General features: G+C 38.6%; 1 protein-coding gene across 5 annotated transcripts in view; it reads left to right on the top strand.

Moving 5' to 3' along the window:
* TEX14 (testis expressed 14, intercellular bridge forming factor) overlaps window positions 1-17315 on the top strand; it is a 143717-nt gene that overhangs the window by 116076 nt on the left and 10326 nt on the right. For 3 of the 5 annotated variants that reach the window (XM_072646845.1, XM_072646847.1, XM_072646848.1), the window contains exons 22-27: window positions 6632-6759; window positions 7325-7470; window positions 11071-11170; window positions 14455-14529; window positions 15344-15421; window positions 16654-16753. In XM_072646845.1, coding sequence (XP_072502946.1) covers window positions 6632-6759; window positions 7325-7470; window positions 11071-11170; window positions 14455-14529; window positions 15344-15421; window positions 16654-16753 — 627 coding nt within the window. The remainder of the gene's footprint in view (window positions 1-6631; window positions 6760-7324; window positions 7471-11070; window positions 11171-14454; window positions 14530-15343; window positions 15422-16653; window positions 16754-17315) is intronic. The other 2 variants (XM_072646846.1, XR_011975288.1) reach the window with 2 other exon arrangements.

The raw sequence follows: 17315 nt of genomic DNA, 5'->3' as shown, positions 1-17315 counted from the left end.
TTTAAAGAAGTTCTTGCGTTATTACGAAATTCCAAGTCTACCAGAAAAAACTCTCGCACACTGTGGTCGTTGCTGTGCACAAAGTTCTCCTGGTTCTGCTCCTTTCACTCAGCATCAGGTCATATAAGTCCTTCCAGGCCTCTCTGAAGTCTTCTTGTTCATCATTTCTTATGGCACAATAGTACTCCATTACATTCATATACCATAATTTATTCAGCCATTCCCCAATTGATGGACATCCCCTTGACTTCCAGTTTTTGGCAATTACAAAGAGTGCTGCTATAAATATTTTTGTACATGTGGGACCCTTTCCCATTTTTATGATCTCTTGGGGATACAGTCCTAGTAGCGATATTGCTGGGTCAAAGGGTATGCACATTTTTGTAGCCCTTTGGGCATAGTTCCAAATTGCTCTCCAGAATGGTTGGATGCGCTCGCAGCTCCACCAACAATGAATTAGTGTTCCAACTCTCCCACATCCTCTCCAGCACTTATCATTTTCTTGTTCTGTCATGTTTGCCAATCTTATAGGTGTGATGTGGTACCTCAGAGTTGTTTTGATTTGCATCTCTCTAATCAATAGTGATTTAGAGCATTTTTTCATATGATTATAGATATCTTTAATTTCTTCTTCCAAAAATGGCCTGTTCATATCCTTTGACCATTTATCAATTGGGGAATGACTTGTATGATTATACATTTGAGTCAGTTCTCTATATATTCTAGAAATGAGGCCTTTATCTCCGAGCTTAGCTGTAAAAATTCTTTCCCAATTTACTACATCCCTCCGGATTTTGGTTACATTGGGTTTGGTTGTGCAAAAACTTCTCAGTTTAATGTAATCAAAATTATCCATTTTGCATTTCATAATGCTTTCTATCTCTTCTTTAGTAAAAAATTCTTTAGGGAAGACTTTTTAGAAGAAATGTCATTTGAGCTGGACATTGAAGTATGGGTAGGATGTTAACGGGTATACAGGGGGCATTCTGGGAATAGGGCATGGCATGAGCAAAGGCACTGAGATGGAAGCACTAAGGAAGCACCAAATGATCCGTTATGACTGGAGCATCGAGTGTGTAGGTGTTTTTTCAAGGTCAGACTGGGTGAAAATCCAATTGTAAAGAGCCTTTATTGTCAGGGTAGTAAGTGTAGTCTTTATTCAGAAGGCAGTGGGGAACCATGGAAAGTTTTTGAATAGTGGAGTGATCTGTAAATGAATGAAAATTACTTATTAAGCACTTACATCTCAAGCACTACATCCCTAGCTAAGTGCTTCAGAGACAAAATACAAAAGCAAAAATAGTACTTGCTCTCAAGTATCTTACCATTCTTTTTTTTTTTAAAGTAGCAAGAGCTTTTTCATTTATCTTTTTCATTTAGCTTTCCCACTCCTCCCCCCATTAAGCAAATTAAAAAACAATTACCAACATATTCTAGCAAAACAAATTCTCACATCAGCCATGTCCAAAATTTTATATCTCTGTGCATTGTGTTCATCGTCTTTTTTGGGAAGTGGAGTGTTTTATCTTCATTCTTTTGGACTCTGATTTATCATTGTATTCCTTAGAGTTTTAAAGTTTTTTTCTCTATGATGTTGTTGTAATTGTGTAAGTTGTTATCCTAGTTCTATTTACTTTGCCTTGCATCAATTTATATGTCTTCCCAGTTTCCTCCAAAATTGTCCATTTCATCATTTATTTGGCACAGGAATATTCTGTGATATTCATATAGCACAATTTATTTCAACATTCTGGAATAAAATATTCCCTTGATTTCTAGGTTTTGGCTACCTCGAAAAGAACTGCCATCTATAATTTTGTACATATGGATCCTTTTCCTCCTTGATTTCTTTGGGGTATAGACCTAGTAGTGGTACAAATAGCTTATAGGGTATGCATGATTTGGTAACTTTCTGGACCTGATTCCGAACTGCTTTCCAGAAGCTCTGGAATTCATAGCTCCGCTAACAGTGCACCAGGGTACTTGTTTCCCACAACCCATCCAACATTATTAATAATTTTCTCTTTTGAGCTTACATTGTAATGGGGGAAACAAGTGACATAAAGGAGTAGTGGCCAGGGGAGGGGTACTGTGGTTCAGAAAGTTAACCTGGACAGTGAATGAATGACACAACCCATCCAGGAGGTTAGAGAAAAAGGTATGCTGGTGAGGCAATTATGAAGAAATAGTAAGGGAGGTAGTCGAAGAGTAGGGAATAGAGTGAAGCCTGTCTGGGGCTCCAGAAATAGCAGTCACCACTTCAAGCTCCAGATTTCTTCCTTCCAGTTTCCTTTCAGAAAGAGGCACCAAGATCTGTACAGAGGATAGGTCTTTCCTGGAATGGCTGATCTCAGAGAAAACTGCTTTGGCTTCTGGCCTAAGAGCTGCTTCCTACTTTAAGAAAAGAATTCTGATAGAAGTTTATAGGAAAAATTAGAAGGAGTGTAGGTGATGACAGGAGACAGAAATCAGTCAAGTGACTGGTGAAGGAGTTTAACCAAGAAGTAATGAAGGCCTGAGGGTGACCATTTCAGCCTCTGAGGCAGGCCAAGGGGAGATTTTTCAGTAAGCTTTTGTTCAAGGTTCCTCAATTCACCCTTCATAGAATTGACTGTCTACTCTGCTTACTTGTAAGACCTGTATAGTCTCCACCTCTGAGTGATATCATTTCAATCATCCCATTAGATACTGTGCACATAAGAATGGAAAGGAGTGTTGAGTAATCTATTCTTGGTGTTCCCCCTCTTTAAAACAGAGGCGCTTTTCAACCTGAAGAGCAGAGGAAAAAGGAGCAGACAGTCAGCAAATCCCTTAGCAATTCTGGAGTCTTAGTTACTACTGTCTCTGCTTGTGGATATCTTTCACCTTGGATGTTAAGGGAAGTTACTATGCATTATTAGGAAATAGACTGATTTCTGGCTATGGTGCCTAGTGTGGAAAGTGTTACCAGTCACTATGCCCCATACATGAGCACAGGCTGAACCCTAAACCCTAGGGGATATATCTTCTTTCTCATCATTATCATGACTAACATTTATAAGGCACTGTAAAGTTTGCAAAGTGATTTACAAATACTTTTTTTTATGCTCAATAACACTAGGAGGTAGGTACTATTATTTATTATCTCCATTTTGCAGATGAGTAAACCAAGGCAGACAGATAAAGGGACTTATTTTCCTAGGGACATACCACTAATAAGTGAGTCCAGATTCAAACTCTGTCCGCTTGCCACCTAACTACCTCTATATGGATGTCTGTACAGGTCAGAAGGGAAAAGAAATGAAGAGGACGGGTAGCTCAGTAAAAGATGAGAAGGTATTAATGGGTTGGGATTTGATGAACTGTATTTTAGAGAAATTCACATCATAGGGAAACTCACTTTCTCTTAATGACTTGGACAAATACAGGTATAGAGGACATTCAGGTCAGAATCATAGAATTTGGAAGTCTACCCTATAAGTGAGGATTGCCCTCCTCTCCCTCCAGTAGCATATTCACATACTCCAGCCTCTGCTTGGACCCATCACCTCTCCAGGCAGTCCATTCCACTTTTGGATAGCCTTATTGTTGAGAAGTGTGTCTCGATATCAAGCCTTGATTGACCACTTTGCACCTTCCTCCCTTTGCTTCTTATTTGGCTCAAGCAGAGCACGTTTGATTCCCCTCTCCACGTGATGGCCCTCACATACTATCATGTTCCTATAGCATCATCTCTTCTCCAGAGCCAACAGGACCAGGAGGGACAAGGAACGCTTTGGGTGACAAAGTTAGGACCCAGAAGGATCGACACAGATTAGTATGATGGCTTCATAGAGAATTAGATGAAATTTATTAGGGATAAATGGAGAGTCTTACATTTGGTTTTAAAAACTCAACTTTACAAGTATGATATGGCATTCAAAAAAAGCTAATGTGATCTTAGGCTGCGAGTGTAATGTCCTGAACTAAGGAAGAAGTGAGGCCATTGAGGGGAAAACAAAAGGAATAGGAGCTGTCATCAAGATTTGGAAGGACTGCCACATGGAAGGGTGATTAGACTTGTTCTGTCTAATTCCAGAGAGCAGAACCAGGAACAGGGGTGGAAGTTACAGAAAGGCAAAGTTAGGCTCAATATAAGGAAAAATTTTCTAACAATTATAATTGTATCCAAGTGGGATTGGTTATCTCAAGAGGCAGTAGATTTCCCCTCACTGAAGTCTTCAAGGAAAGACTAGCTGACCCCTTGCCTAGTGTGTCACATGGTGATTCTTGTACAATTTGGAATAGACAACTACTAAGATGCTCTGAGATCTTGTATTTTGATAGATCAACCTGAAAAAATCCAAGTACTTTTGATTTAGTGAATTTAATGCTTTTTAATTTAATTTAATTTTAATTTAATTCAAGTAATCTTTTCTCCTCAGTCTTGGAGAAAAAGAAGAAACATTAAAAGAATTCTTAAAAGAATTGAAAGAAAAGGATATGTATGTTAGAGTACTTTTTTTCCATAGAGAGACTAGTCTCAATTCTTGATTAAGATGAGAATATTTTATAGTTAATTCCAACCCATGTTCTCTAACATATGAACATAAAGGGTCAAGCCTTAAGATGGTCTCAAAACCATTAAATCCCATCACTATGAAACATTGTATGTAATGTTGACCTGAAAACTTTGTTAAAGAAAAGGCAACAGGCTAAATGCATACATTTTATGATTTAATTAATTAATTAATCAATTCCCTATTAAAGAAAACGGTAACATAATGCATTATGGAGCCAGAAATGTTCTGGCTACTCAGTGCAGAAATCTTCTGGCTTATATACATTTTGCCGTGAGAAAGGAACTCTCCTAGTTGAACAAATCATAAATTCAGTAAGACAAGACAATTAACAAAGTAATGTCGGTTGGGCCTTGCGATTCCAGGCTGTATAAACATATGTCTCTGTGACATACAATAAGAAAATCTCACCAGGCTTCCTGTCCTAAACAGGTACTCGAAATAGCTGACACAGGAAAGGGTAAACAAAGTTTCAATTGAAATTACGACCTAAGATGTCTATATTTTCTTTACCACTAATATGCCATAACAAACATAGTATATGTCTATAGATAATAAGATATAGTGTCTTAGGTTAAAGGTCTCCTAAGGAATGTAGAGTCAGCCTTGGTTGGCTTTTGCTGACATAGGAAGAGGCGTTCTCTGAGTTTGCTTCAGAGAGAACAAAGAGATTATTCCAAAATTTTATATTAAACATTATCAGTAATATCAAACTGCATATAATATGGAACTTCTTTTTCCTTTTTTTTATTCTTTGTTTGTAAAGGATGGCTTTTTGGGAGGGGAGGGAGGACACATTGGGAAATACAGGTAATATTAAAAATAAAAGCAGTCTATAAAAATTAAGAAAAGAAAAAACATTGAATCATGATCACACTCGTGCAAGTCATTTTTACAATTATTCACTTAGAAAGTTGGAGCCTCTACTGCCACATAATTACTTCATGCATTCTCACATGTACATTCTTCAGTTGTCTAAGTGACTTTATCCTGTATATAACAGACAAAAAGACTTCAAAGACTTTTGATCAGATAAGAACTTAGTGTGGCGTAATTGTAGGAAAAGATTTTTAGTAAAATCTATTTTTGGTGTGAAGACCTCGATAGTGATGGAAGGTAGTTGTTTTTATTTGTGGAGATCATTTTTAGTGCTAGAATTTCTCTGATTCTAAGCTACTTCTTCAACAGATTGTGGTATTTTGATAACTCAAGGTTTTATAAAGTGTCCTATATACCTATCTGCTTGACCACACTCAAGTCACTTAAACTTCTTTGAGCTTCATTTTCCTTTCTCTAAAATAGTTATAACAACATTACTCAGCTCAGTAATTCAATAAACTTACATTGAGCACCTGCTGTGTACTAGGCACTGTGCTAAGGGCTGAGAATACAAATGAGAGAAAATACCTGCCTTCAAGGAGCAAACAATCTAATGGGGGAAGACAGCATACAAAGCAGGCTGGAAAGGAGGGGGGTTCAAACTCTGCCAGGCTGCAGAAGAAAGTGAAGAAGGAACTCAAAAGCCCAAGGTTCAGCCCTCTGTACAAGAGGGAAGTACTCCACTCTTCTAAGCTTAAGAAGCATTATTGAACAAGTGATTACTCTTGTGATTATCCTTGACAACTGGTAAAATAGAATTCTGAGATTGGAACCAGAAAACCTGAGTTCCTAATTTCTGCTCAGATGTCTTCTAGCTATTTGTGTGCCTCATTGTTCTTCTCTGTGAAATGGGGATATAATGTTTACACTACATACTGCTTAGGGTTTTTGTAATGAAAGTAATCCATAATCATAAATCTTCATATGTGTGTTATAATAATTATCATAAGGACATAATCAAAAAAGAATTAGTTATCTACAAGTGATGTTGGACCATATGATAGTGAATCTATCACCTTTAGGGAATTATATCAGAAAGTGTTAGGAGGAGGGTCCTTTTTAATATGATGAAAATGATACTGTGAAGAGTATCATAAATAAGTAAATGAATGTACTTTCAAATTTCCAGAAAAATCATAGGAGTTTTTTGATGATTTGTTATTATTTTTTTTAATAGCCTTTCCTAATTCATTGTTTCCTTTTCAATTCTTTAGATCATTGACAGATATTCAGGAATTGTCCAGTATTTCATGGGAACAAGGAAGCCCTTGTAAGGAAATCCCCTGCAAAACACCTAGAACAAGCCATGGACCAACCAGTGTCAGCACTCCACTCAGTCCAGGTAACTACAAGACATTTCACCCATGGAAAGTCAAGAGTTAACCATACCTGGCCAGTGAGCTCAGTTGCTATCTTGTTTCTGATGTTTGAGTATTCATTTGGGCCAAAGCATGCAGAGATGATTATAGTAAATAAAAAAAATATGTGTTCTGGGGAGGGAAGTAGATCATGAAGCTTCCAGTGCAAGTTTTACAAATGCAGTTATAGAGACCTGCCTGGTGTGATGAGAAAATGTCAGGTTTTTTCATAGTTTGCAAAAGGTGATGTTATTGCATTTAGGAACATTTAGGGTTAGATGCTTTTTAATATTTGCTAAATATTGCATTTTTAGCATAGCATACATCAGATGATTTTCCTTTAGTCTGATGGCCTTAGTCCTTGATTCTTGTTTTAAAATGTGTTATTTAGGCTCAGACTAGACACTTAATGGATCTGAATACCGAACAAAATGGAAACTATCTGGTATATTTAATTTAAAAAAAAAAAACAACCCCTAGCCAGGGTTCTAGATCCATCATAACCTCCTGTGAGAAGATCTTCTGTTAACTCTTATGATTCCTTTTCAGTAGCAGGGGAGACCTCTTGCTGGGACAGTCAGAAGTCCATTAGGACAATATCAAATGTATTCACGAGAGCCAGCAATAAAAAGGGCAGGAGAACTGATTCCTTCTCCTTCCCCTCTGAAATGCCTTCCTTTGGATGGACAGACCATGTAAGTAGGAAGAGTGTGTATTTATTGTACATTCTTATGCCAAAGTCAAACCTGGTTCCTGCTTTTTTTCCTATTAGGGATTAGAAATCCTGCCTTTAAGTAAAATTAACATTAATAAAGCAATTATCTGCCAGTCATTCTTCCTCAGGGAAATGAATGAATGAAGCATTTATTAAATACTCTGCAGAGCAGTGTCCTAAGTGCTGGGAATACTAATAGAAGAGGAAGACAGGCCTTACTCACATTCTCCTGGAAGATGACATACCCAAAGTTTCAGCTGCAAGTTAGTTAGAAAGGTCTGTCAATAAGTGTACATTTATTAGGTGCCTACTATGTACCAGGCACTGTGCTAAGCTCTGGGGATATAAAAAAAGGCAAAAAACAATCTTTGCCCTCATAGAACTCACACTCTAACGGGGGAGACAATGTGCAAACAAATATACACAAAGCAAACCATATACAGGATAAATAAGAAATAGCTAACTGAGGGAAGGCACTAGAATTAAGAAGTCTTTCCTATAGAAGATGGTATTTTACTTGGGGCATAAAGAAAGCCAGGAAAGCCATTAGGCATAAATGAAGAGGGAGCATGTTCTAGGCATAAGAATTGGCAAGAGAAAACACCAAAGCCAATAGATGAATTATCTTGTTCATGAAATAGCTGAAAGACCAATGTCACTGCATAGGAGTATATTTCTGGGAATAAAGTAGACTGGAAACAAGGACACTGGAAAGGTAAGGAGGGGGCTAGGTTATGAAGGGCATTTTGTTTTTGCTTCTGGAGGCAATAGAGAACCACTAGAGTTTATTGTGGGGTAGGGGAAGGTGTGCATGACATATTCACATATGTGCTTTAGGAAAATCACTTTAGTGACTAGAGGATGGATTTGAGTAGGAAGGCACTTGAAGCAGGCAAACCCACTAAGCTATTGCAGTAATCCAGTTGTGAGGTGATGAGAGTGAGGCTTCACTAGACTGGTGGTAGTGGCAGTGGCTAGAAGGGAGTGTATACTCAAGATTTTACAAAGGTGAAATCAACAGGCCTTGGATCTGGGTGTGTGGGTGGAGGGTGTGAGATAGTAAAGAATCCCAGGATGAGTTCTAGGGTGTGAGCCTGAGGGGCTGTACAATAACTGTGAAGGGAGCAATAGGGAAGGATTTGGGGAGATGCTAATGGGTTTGATTTTAGACTTGATAAATTTATAATGTCTACCAGATATCTTTTGGACTAGAGATGTGGGTTTGGAGGTCAGCGGAGAGTTTGAGGCAGGTTAGATTTTGAGAATCCTCAGTGCAAAGATGGTCATTAAGTTTATGGGAGCTAATGAATCACCAAGTGAAGTAATATAGAGGGGAGAGGGAAGAGGGCCCAGAATCAAACCCTGAGGGAAACCTGTGGTTAGAGGGTATGCTCTGGAAGAGAGTCCAGCCTAGGACAGAGAAAAGGAGTGGTCACATAGATAAGAGAAAAAGCAGGAGACTGGGGTGTCCCAAAAACCTAGAGAGAAGAGAATATTAAGGAGGAGAAAGTGATCAACAATGTCAAAGACTGCAAAGAGGTCATGGAGAATGAGGACTAAACAAAAGCCATTGGATTTGGCTGGCAACTGAAAGATCATTAGTTACTTTGGAGAGAGCAGTTTCTGTTGGAAACCAAATTTCAAGGGGTTAAGAAGAGAGTGAGTAAAGATAGCAGAGGCAACTATTGTAGACAGCCTCTTTAAGGAGTTTAGCTGCAAAGAAGAGATGTAATAGTAGGGATTCAGGGGTTGAGTGAGAGTTTTTTGAGGAGGGGGGAAGGATGGGCATGTTTGTGACATTATCAAATGAGCCAGTAGACAGGGAGAGATTGATAATAAGTGAAAGAATGGGGATAACAGAGTGGCCAGTCTGTTGGAAGAGACAGAATGGAATGGAGTGCCTTGTACAGCTAGAGGGGCTAGATTGCCTCACCATGTGAGACAGAAGACAAACCACAAATGGTGATTGGCTACAGTCATATAGACTTCTGTCATTTACTGCTAATTCATGTGTTCTAGTTGGGTCTCCCTCAATAAATTATGAGTTCTTTGAAGGCAGAGTTCATATCTTATTCTTCCATATCTCCCAATTAAATTATAGGCCATATACTTTATACTTGGTAGTTTAAGCATTCTTTTGTCATGTTTCTTCACTGGGTATTTATTTCTGTATTGTTCCAGAAATCAGCATTGATTCCTTATTTTATTAAACCATATTAGGTAGGGTTATTTTGGGGGTCCATAGTAAAGAACTGAAAAGAGAAATTGATCCAGTTCTTCTATCTGCCCACATTTACAGTCATTCTTTCTCTAAATGACTGATTTTGTGGTTAATTAACCATCATACACAAAAAGGAAAGAAATAAACTGCAGACATCAAACTTACATATCCTAATGAGGCTTGTTAAAGGATATTCTTTGCAGGTAGCAAAGGTTCAGGGAGGGCTGGAGATACTACAGGAGTGCTTTGGTTCCTCTAGTACTTGAGTTCTCCTCCACCAGCTATCTAGGCAGCTCAGAAGCCCTTGGTTGGTCTTGCAGGAATTGTCAACTCCCAGATGGTTTTTGGGGTTGCAGTACCAATGATAAAGTGGCAGAACTACAGAGGGTACCTTCTAAGCACCTCAGAAAGAGTGCTAGCACCAAAGATAAGCTCACCAACTTTCCCTTTCTATATAAAAAATTATCCTCTTCTCAGATGCTTATAGTCATGCTTCAGGTTTCTTGTTCCTAGTAATTTTAGAGTAGGGACTGGCTAGATGACATGGCAAGCCTGGAATGAGACTATTCATCTTTCTTCTCTCTCAACCATTTGAAAATCTGTTAGCCCTAGGAACTGGGATGCAATCAAAAGCTGTTCCATTCAGCCTGAGATCAGTTCTGTGTATAATTTGGAACCAGTAAGAGATCTTCCCAGTAGTTTAGAATTTTGGGGAAAATAGGGATAGGCACTTGGGGTAGTGGGGTGGGGAGGGAACACCATTCAGAGTATGTTATGTTTTTCTTTGTCTTCCAAATGGATTTTTTCCCTCATCAAAGGAACTGACTGGGAGGCTGCTCCTTGGTTGGGAGCAACTTTCCCTAGAGTCTATATATGAGTATTGACCTAGATTAGGAGAGGAAGGAACTTCACAAATATTCTATTGTTAGGGAAACTGGGACCTCAATTTGGCAGTTTCATTGTATATAGATGCGTATGCATACTTTCATTCTTTAACCAGAAATATGTGTCTATTTACATTTAAATAGGAAGGATAGCACTTGCCAAGTTAAAAATGCTAGATGGCAAAACTATCCTTATGTACTTGATAAGAGTTGTGGGGACTCACCGCTATGGGAAACCAGACATGATAGGACAGTATTGACTGTGTTGTCACCAATGCGTCCCTGGTCCTTTGGCATTGAGAAGGCTACTTTTTGAGACAAAGGATAGACTGGTCTGCTTCCAGGTTATCCTATTAAACTTCTGGTAATATGAGTTAAATCTCAGAAGTGTCCTACATGAGTTTATTTATTTTATTTTACTTTATTTAGCTTAGTATGCATGAAGCCAATGCTGTATTTCTTTGATCATTTACAGAGTAGTTTGTCCACATTCAGTGGACCTGGTTCTTCCATCACCAAGGCCAAAGCTGAATCTAGGAAACTTCCTGATACTCAGCAAAGCAGACCACAGAAAGGTATTATGCTGAAACTTGAAATGCCTAGCGCAGTGCCTGGCACATGCTAGTTGACTGACAAATGCAAGACAAAGTATTAAAGAATACTGAGTTCTCATATTGCATGTCCTTTAGAACAATATTCTGCTTTAAAAGATTAGAGTATTTGGTAAAGCTGCTTAGAAGTTTACTGGAAAGAATGAGGCTTTTGTGACCTTTAGAGATTTTTTTTATTATTGTTGTGAGTCAGCTTTAATTGGAATTGCCCCATAGAAAAATGACCTGTTAAGTATTTGCTAGTCCTTGCTGATGCCCTTGTCAATTTATGCTAGTCTACTTCTCTAGCGTCCTGACCTCAGATCCAACCTTAATTTCAAAGCAAACATTCCTTTCTCTTTCCCTGAAACCCCTGAGAGTGAATTTCCAGGAGGGAGAGGCACCTAGAACCTGGGTGTATGAGGAACATCCTCAAGGAGGGAATGACAACAATAACTCATATTTCTTTTTCTTTTTTTACCTCAAGGAACTTTTATTCTAATAGAGAGATGATCTATACATTAATAGGTACATACCATATATGTATAGAGTAGAAGAAGAGTAATCTTATAGGAGAAGAGACTAGCATCTGAGTGGGTTGGAGTGAGATTACTGAGAAAGTTCTGCTGCTGAAGGTGACATTAGATCTGAGTCTTAAAGAACTCCAGAGATTCTAAGAACAGTGATGAAGAGGAAAAATGAACTCTCTAGGCACCTAGAATAACCAGTTTAAAGGCATGAAAAGGGAAATTAAAGTACCATCTGTGAGAAGGCTAGCATATTTTCGAAGGTTTTTCCTAGGGCCTCAGATATTAAACATGTCACTGACTGGCATTATCTGTGATATGTTTCTTGTAAACAAAATCTTCCTCAAATAGATTAAATAGATTAAAAAAGGGAGAAAATAGATTAGATTAATAGATTAAAAAATAGATTAAAAAAGGGAGGAAAAGAGCAGAAAATATTTTATTCATATGACTCAATATGGTTGAGACATTAATTTATGTAATTTAATAAATTAAATAAATTTAATAAATGTAATTTACTTATATTCTCTATCTTTTGATTGGGTCGTATAATTCAATATAATTTCTAGAATCACTACAAGTCATCCATAGTTGCAGGATTTTACAGCATTATTGTTACCCCCAGTGACCTGAATGATTACAGACATATATTTTACTACAAAGGAATGAGTTAGACCCTAGAGAAAAGTAGAATCCATGGACTTCCTTTATTTTTGCCAGTTTTGAATGAGTATGCATCTTATGTTTTATTTCTTCTTGTGACTTCAAGTAAGCACTATTCAGATTCTTCCCTTGTTTTGTGCCTTCCACTTCTGTGAAGAGGCAGTTTTGTGTATTTTATAGAGTGCTGGACTCTGAGTCAGGAGAATCTTCTTTCTAGCCCATCTCTCATAGTCACTCTGTATTCCTGAGTAGGTCATTTCGCTTCTCTCAGCCTCAGTTTCTTCATCTCTGTTTAGTTCTTCTGTAATATTCCTTTGGAAATAGATCCTTCTTCCTAAAAATAATACAAGTTCTTGAGCAACTAAATTAAAGAAGGATCACACTAAAATTATAATCTGTTAGAAGTGAGCCCATCTAACAAGCTGCCAACAGTGAGAAACATGCTCACCTTAAACAAAGAACAATAACTGTTGTGAAATCAGGAAAGCTTTTATTAATCTTTACGTCCATTCCCCCTGAATGGACAGGTAGCTTCCCCAGTAAGGTTACAGGATGGCTACAACACATGCAGAAAAATGGGGCTTCTTATACTGTTTTGCTAACTTTGGATGTCCTGTGATACTGTCCCCTGGCCATGTGACTCCATGTTCTCCTCTCTGATAGGCCCTTCCTCACACAGCTCCTTGGGCCTGCGCATTAGTTTCTGACCTCTCACCTGTCCATACTAGGTCACAATGCTTATCACCTAGGAATGTGGACAACAGAACTTTCTTCCCACATAATCAGTGTTTCACTCTTTTAAGACTCTTCATGTAAATTTCAATAACTCATATTTCTGTAGAAGCAGTTTATGTAGTGAAAAGAGCTAACATCAGAGCCAGAAAGACCTGGATTAAGGCCCTTCCTCTGACATATACTGGCTAGGTAACACTAAGCAGAGTTCCTCAGCCCAGAGATCCTGAGATCCTCCTGCAGAGGACTTTCTCCTACCCAGGTCTGTTGGACTGGAGGTCGATAAATCAAGAGGCAAGACTAGATGATAAAAAAGGTTAATTATCATCATTTGAAGGGCAGTTGCCAGGCGGATAGCAGAGCAGAGGGAGATACAAGCACATAGAGGATTTTAACAGCCCTAGGACAGACAACAAAAGCAGGCTTTCAGGTGAGACTGCTTTCCTTTATGTGGGAGGCTGAGTAAAAAGGACAAGATGTCAGATAACTGGAGGTAAAGAGAGGGAGAACTCTGAAATTTGAGGTTGCCCAAGATCAGATTTATTGGGGTATGAGTGTTTCCCAGTAGTCAGTTTCATCAAACCCTCTTGCCAGGTTGAGGCCTAAGATAATGAAGGATGGAATCAGTTTGCCTTATGTAGCCCTACAGGCCACTGTTCTTTGACCTCCAGGGCTACTATTTCTTGGAAGATTTTTTTCCCTAAGTTCCCAGCATCCAGGTTTTGTCCATTTCCTCCACAACATTTAACCTTTCAATGTCCAGTGACTCTTAAAGTTGCAGAGGAAGTGCTAATCTGCATTAGTAGGAGTTTCCTACAAGAAGTAATAGACCTAGGCCCTCCCACTACTTGTATAAACACAACCCCAACACAAAGTCCTTCCTCATGACAATCCTGTAAGTTAAATCATGAATGTATTATTATCCCCATTTTATTGATGAGTACAGTGAGGATTTGGGAGGTTAAATTACTTTGCTTTGATCACACAGACAATAAAATTTAAGTGTTGAGACTGGATTAGAACCCAGGTTTCTTGGCTCTCATTTGTTACTCTTTTTACTACACCCTGACAATGCAAAAGTATCTGCTCTGGAGTATAATAACCACTCCCACCTGGTCTATCTGAGCCTCAGCTAGGCTATCTTGAGAAAGAAACTCTTTTTCTATTGTTCGTGATTTCATTGTTGGGTCATTCATTGTGAGGGAGAATATAGAGTATAGGTCTGCCAGTCTTTGAAGGATTAGTGCCTATAGGAATATCATTTCAGCTTGACTCTTCATTCTCTGTTCAGACCAGCAGATTAAATTAATCACTCTTTCCCCTTTCCCTTTCTTTTTAATCTTTAAGAGATAGGAGATTCTCCTTCACCAGAATGTACTGATGAACTACCTCCACCTTCCCAGGAATTCCTTGATGAAATAGGTAAGGGAAATGGAATCTAGAGTATGGTGTGGGACTGTTAGTCAGACCCCCTCTTCAGCAGGGGAAAGAGCTTACTGATGCCTTCACACCCCTGTAGCTCAGCTGTACAGTCCTTCCTACACATATTACAATTGTTGAGCCCTGAAGTGGCAGCACCAGATATAGTAAGATTCATATTTCCAATTATAACATCCTTGCAGACTCTGTCTAGACCACTTTTTGTTTGAAAAGGCTGCTGTTGATAGAGTGGTGTGAGGAGTTGGACAGAAATATAGTTGATAAGACTGATCATATAGATAGTGAAGTTTCTTCCTTGGTCTTGGATCATAGCATATACTCGGAGATCTTCTTGCTCTTTGGGGGCTTTACCTCATGGTAGATGGGCATTTTTTTCATGAACTAGGTCTAGTTATGTATGCCACATGGTGACTCCCCTGCAGGGTTAGCCTGTACTCCATTCATTTCTCATAGTGCATCTGTAATCGCAATCACTATACAGATGCCCTACTTCATTCACTTCACCATTACAGTAACTAATTGTGTCAAATTTCTGAATGAGAAGTAACATATCAAATTAAGTTAGTGGTCTAGAAATCAGTTATTTAGGAATTGAAAATCCATTCCCCTGAGAACCCAGAGGTGAAAAGATGAGGAATGTATTAGGGTAAGAGAAGGCCACACTTGTCTTGAGATGATGCTGTGTGGAATGGATTGGTTAGAGAATCTCTCCTCAGGGCCTGGTCTTCTAGAAAGTAGTACAACAGCCACAGAGAGGCAGACTGCCTTGAATCTTCTTGCTTTTATGTTTTGACAGAGCACTTGAAGCAACAAAGTGCTTCTTCCTCAATGTTTGATGAGAACCGGTCGAGTTACTGTGATCTGACATTAAATGGTAAGTGGATTGTCCTGAAGACCTTTCTACAATATGGTGATCCTGTTTTAAAAGTCTATACAATGGAGCCCTCTCACAGGTGAAGTCAAGGTGGCCTAAACTAAAGTGTGATCATGAAATTTATTTTTGAAATTCTTAGCTTCTTTGTTCTCTTCTCTTTGTCCCACCCCCATCTTTCAGATACATTAGTTCTGCCATGTCAAAGTATACTCTCAGGAAAGGAGTCAATCTCAGTCATTTTACTTTAGTATGAACTTAAGTCAAGGTGTTCCCTCTCCCAAAGGCATTTGTATTTTCAGTCTTTTCTCTTTTCTACTTGACTATGGTTGAACTTGTAGAAGAGATTTTGAGGAGAGTGATCAAAGAAACCTTCCCCAAAGTCCCACTGTGGATGGGGCTGCCAACTCTGTCTACTTAGAAATCTGGCCTTTGACTGAGAGACAGCATGGTTTTCATAGTATTTTAGTCTAAGAACAAATAGCACATGATATGTTCTCTGGAAAAGTCTGAGAGAGAGAAGTTCCAGTGGGTAGACTTGCCCTGCACAAATGTGATCTGATCAGACCTCATTGCATCTGCACTAACTGTGCCCTAAAAGGTCACCAGAACTTAAATTATGTTCTCAAAAAATCAGTGAACCGTATGAGAGGTCTTTGTGTCCTTGGGACCGAGAGTAAAATTGAAATGCCTTCCCAGTCCCCATTGTCTTTCGTTGTCTTAGGACAACTTCAAGAATCAGTATTTAAAATATAAAGCTGTCTTTGCCCCATGGGCTGATGCCACTATTGATACCTGAAGGGGTTCTGCAACATGCTCTTCATCTTCTTGAATGAGTTGAGTTTGCAGCCTGGAACATTCAAGAAGGAGATGCCAAAGCATGAGGCAGCCCCAGCTGTATTAAGCATCACTAACACTCAAGTGAGTGAGTGACAAGTGCTTTTTCTGCAAGACCCTTTGAACATGATCCAAAACTCTCATGCTTCCAAAGTGTTTTGATATTGCCTATATCTTTTTTTTAAAAAGGCCATCAGGAAAATGAGCTTAAAGAGGACAGTTTGATTTTCTAGAAATTGAATTGAAGAATAAGAAATACCTTCCTGGGACAGAAGGATTAGAAAGCAATGTGTTAAATGCAATAGATTGAACTAACTCAGTCTTTTTAGCCTGTCTTCCAATAGTCTTCTTAAATCTTTTGCTATTCTGCTTAAGTAAATCTTATTAATTAACTCTAGATCAGAGGCATTTAGAAGAAAAGCTAATTCCAAATAAAGCAGAAGATGGCAGCATACTTTGGACCAAAGAAACCCTGTACCTAACAGAAGAGACAGACAGGTTAGTGAAGAAACTGGACTTTCCAGAGGACTTGTGTCCTTGTCACTACATACACACCACATATTCTGTCCTTATAGTACAGTGGCTTGATGGGCTTCTTTCAATGCATTTTAGAGAGACAGAAGACTGTACAAAGTGGACCTAGAAAGCTAATATGGTCTTAGGCTACATTAAGAGAGGTATGTCTAGAAGCAGGGTCAGAGAAATAATGATGGTCCTTTTACTCTGCCTTGCCCAGAACACATCTGTACTATTGTGTTAAATCCTGGACATCACATTTTATGAAGGATATCAGTAAGCTAGAGAGTGTCCAGAGGAGGTCATCAAGGATTCATTAATTCATTTAACAGTCACTTATTAAGGACTGGGCCCTGTTCAAGGCATTGGAAATACAAAGATAAAAAATGATCCCTTTCCTCAGAGGTTACATTCAGAGGAAAACAATACATATACAGAAAAGTAAATTCAAAGTAATTTGGGGGTTAGAGAAAGGAAAGTAGTAGCAAATGGAAAAATCAAGATAGATAGGTTTCCTGTAAGAGGTGGCACTTGAATTCTGCCT

The sequence above is a fragment of the Notamacropus eugenii genome, chromosome 2 (assembly GCF_028372415.1).
Source record: "Notamacropus eugenii isolate mMacEug1 chromosome 2, mMacEug1.pri_v2, whole genome shotgun sequence".
Lineage (NCBI taxonomy): Eukaryota > Metazoa > Chordata > Mammalia > Diprotodontia > Macropodidae > Notamacropus > Notamacropus eugenii.
The sequence above is the reverse complement of the archived record's forward strand: the minus strand, read 5'-3'. Positions and strand labels throughout refer to the sequence as shown.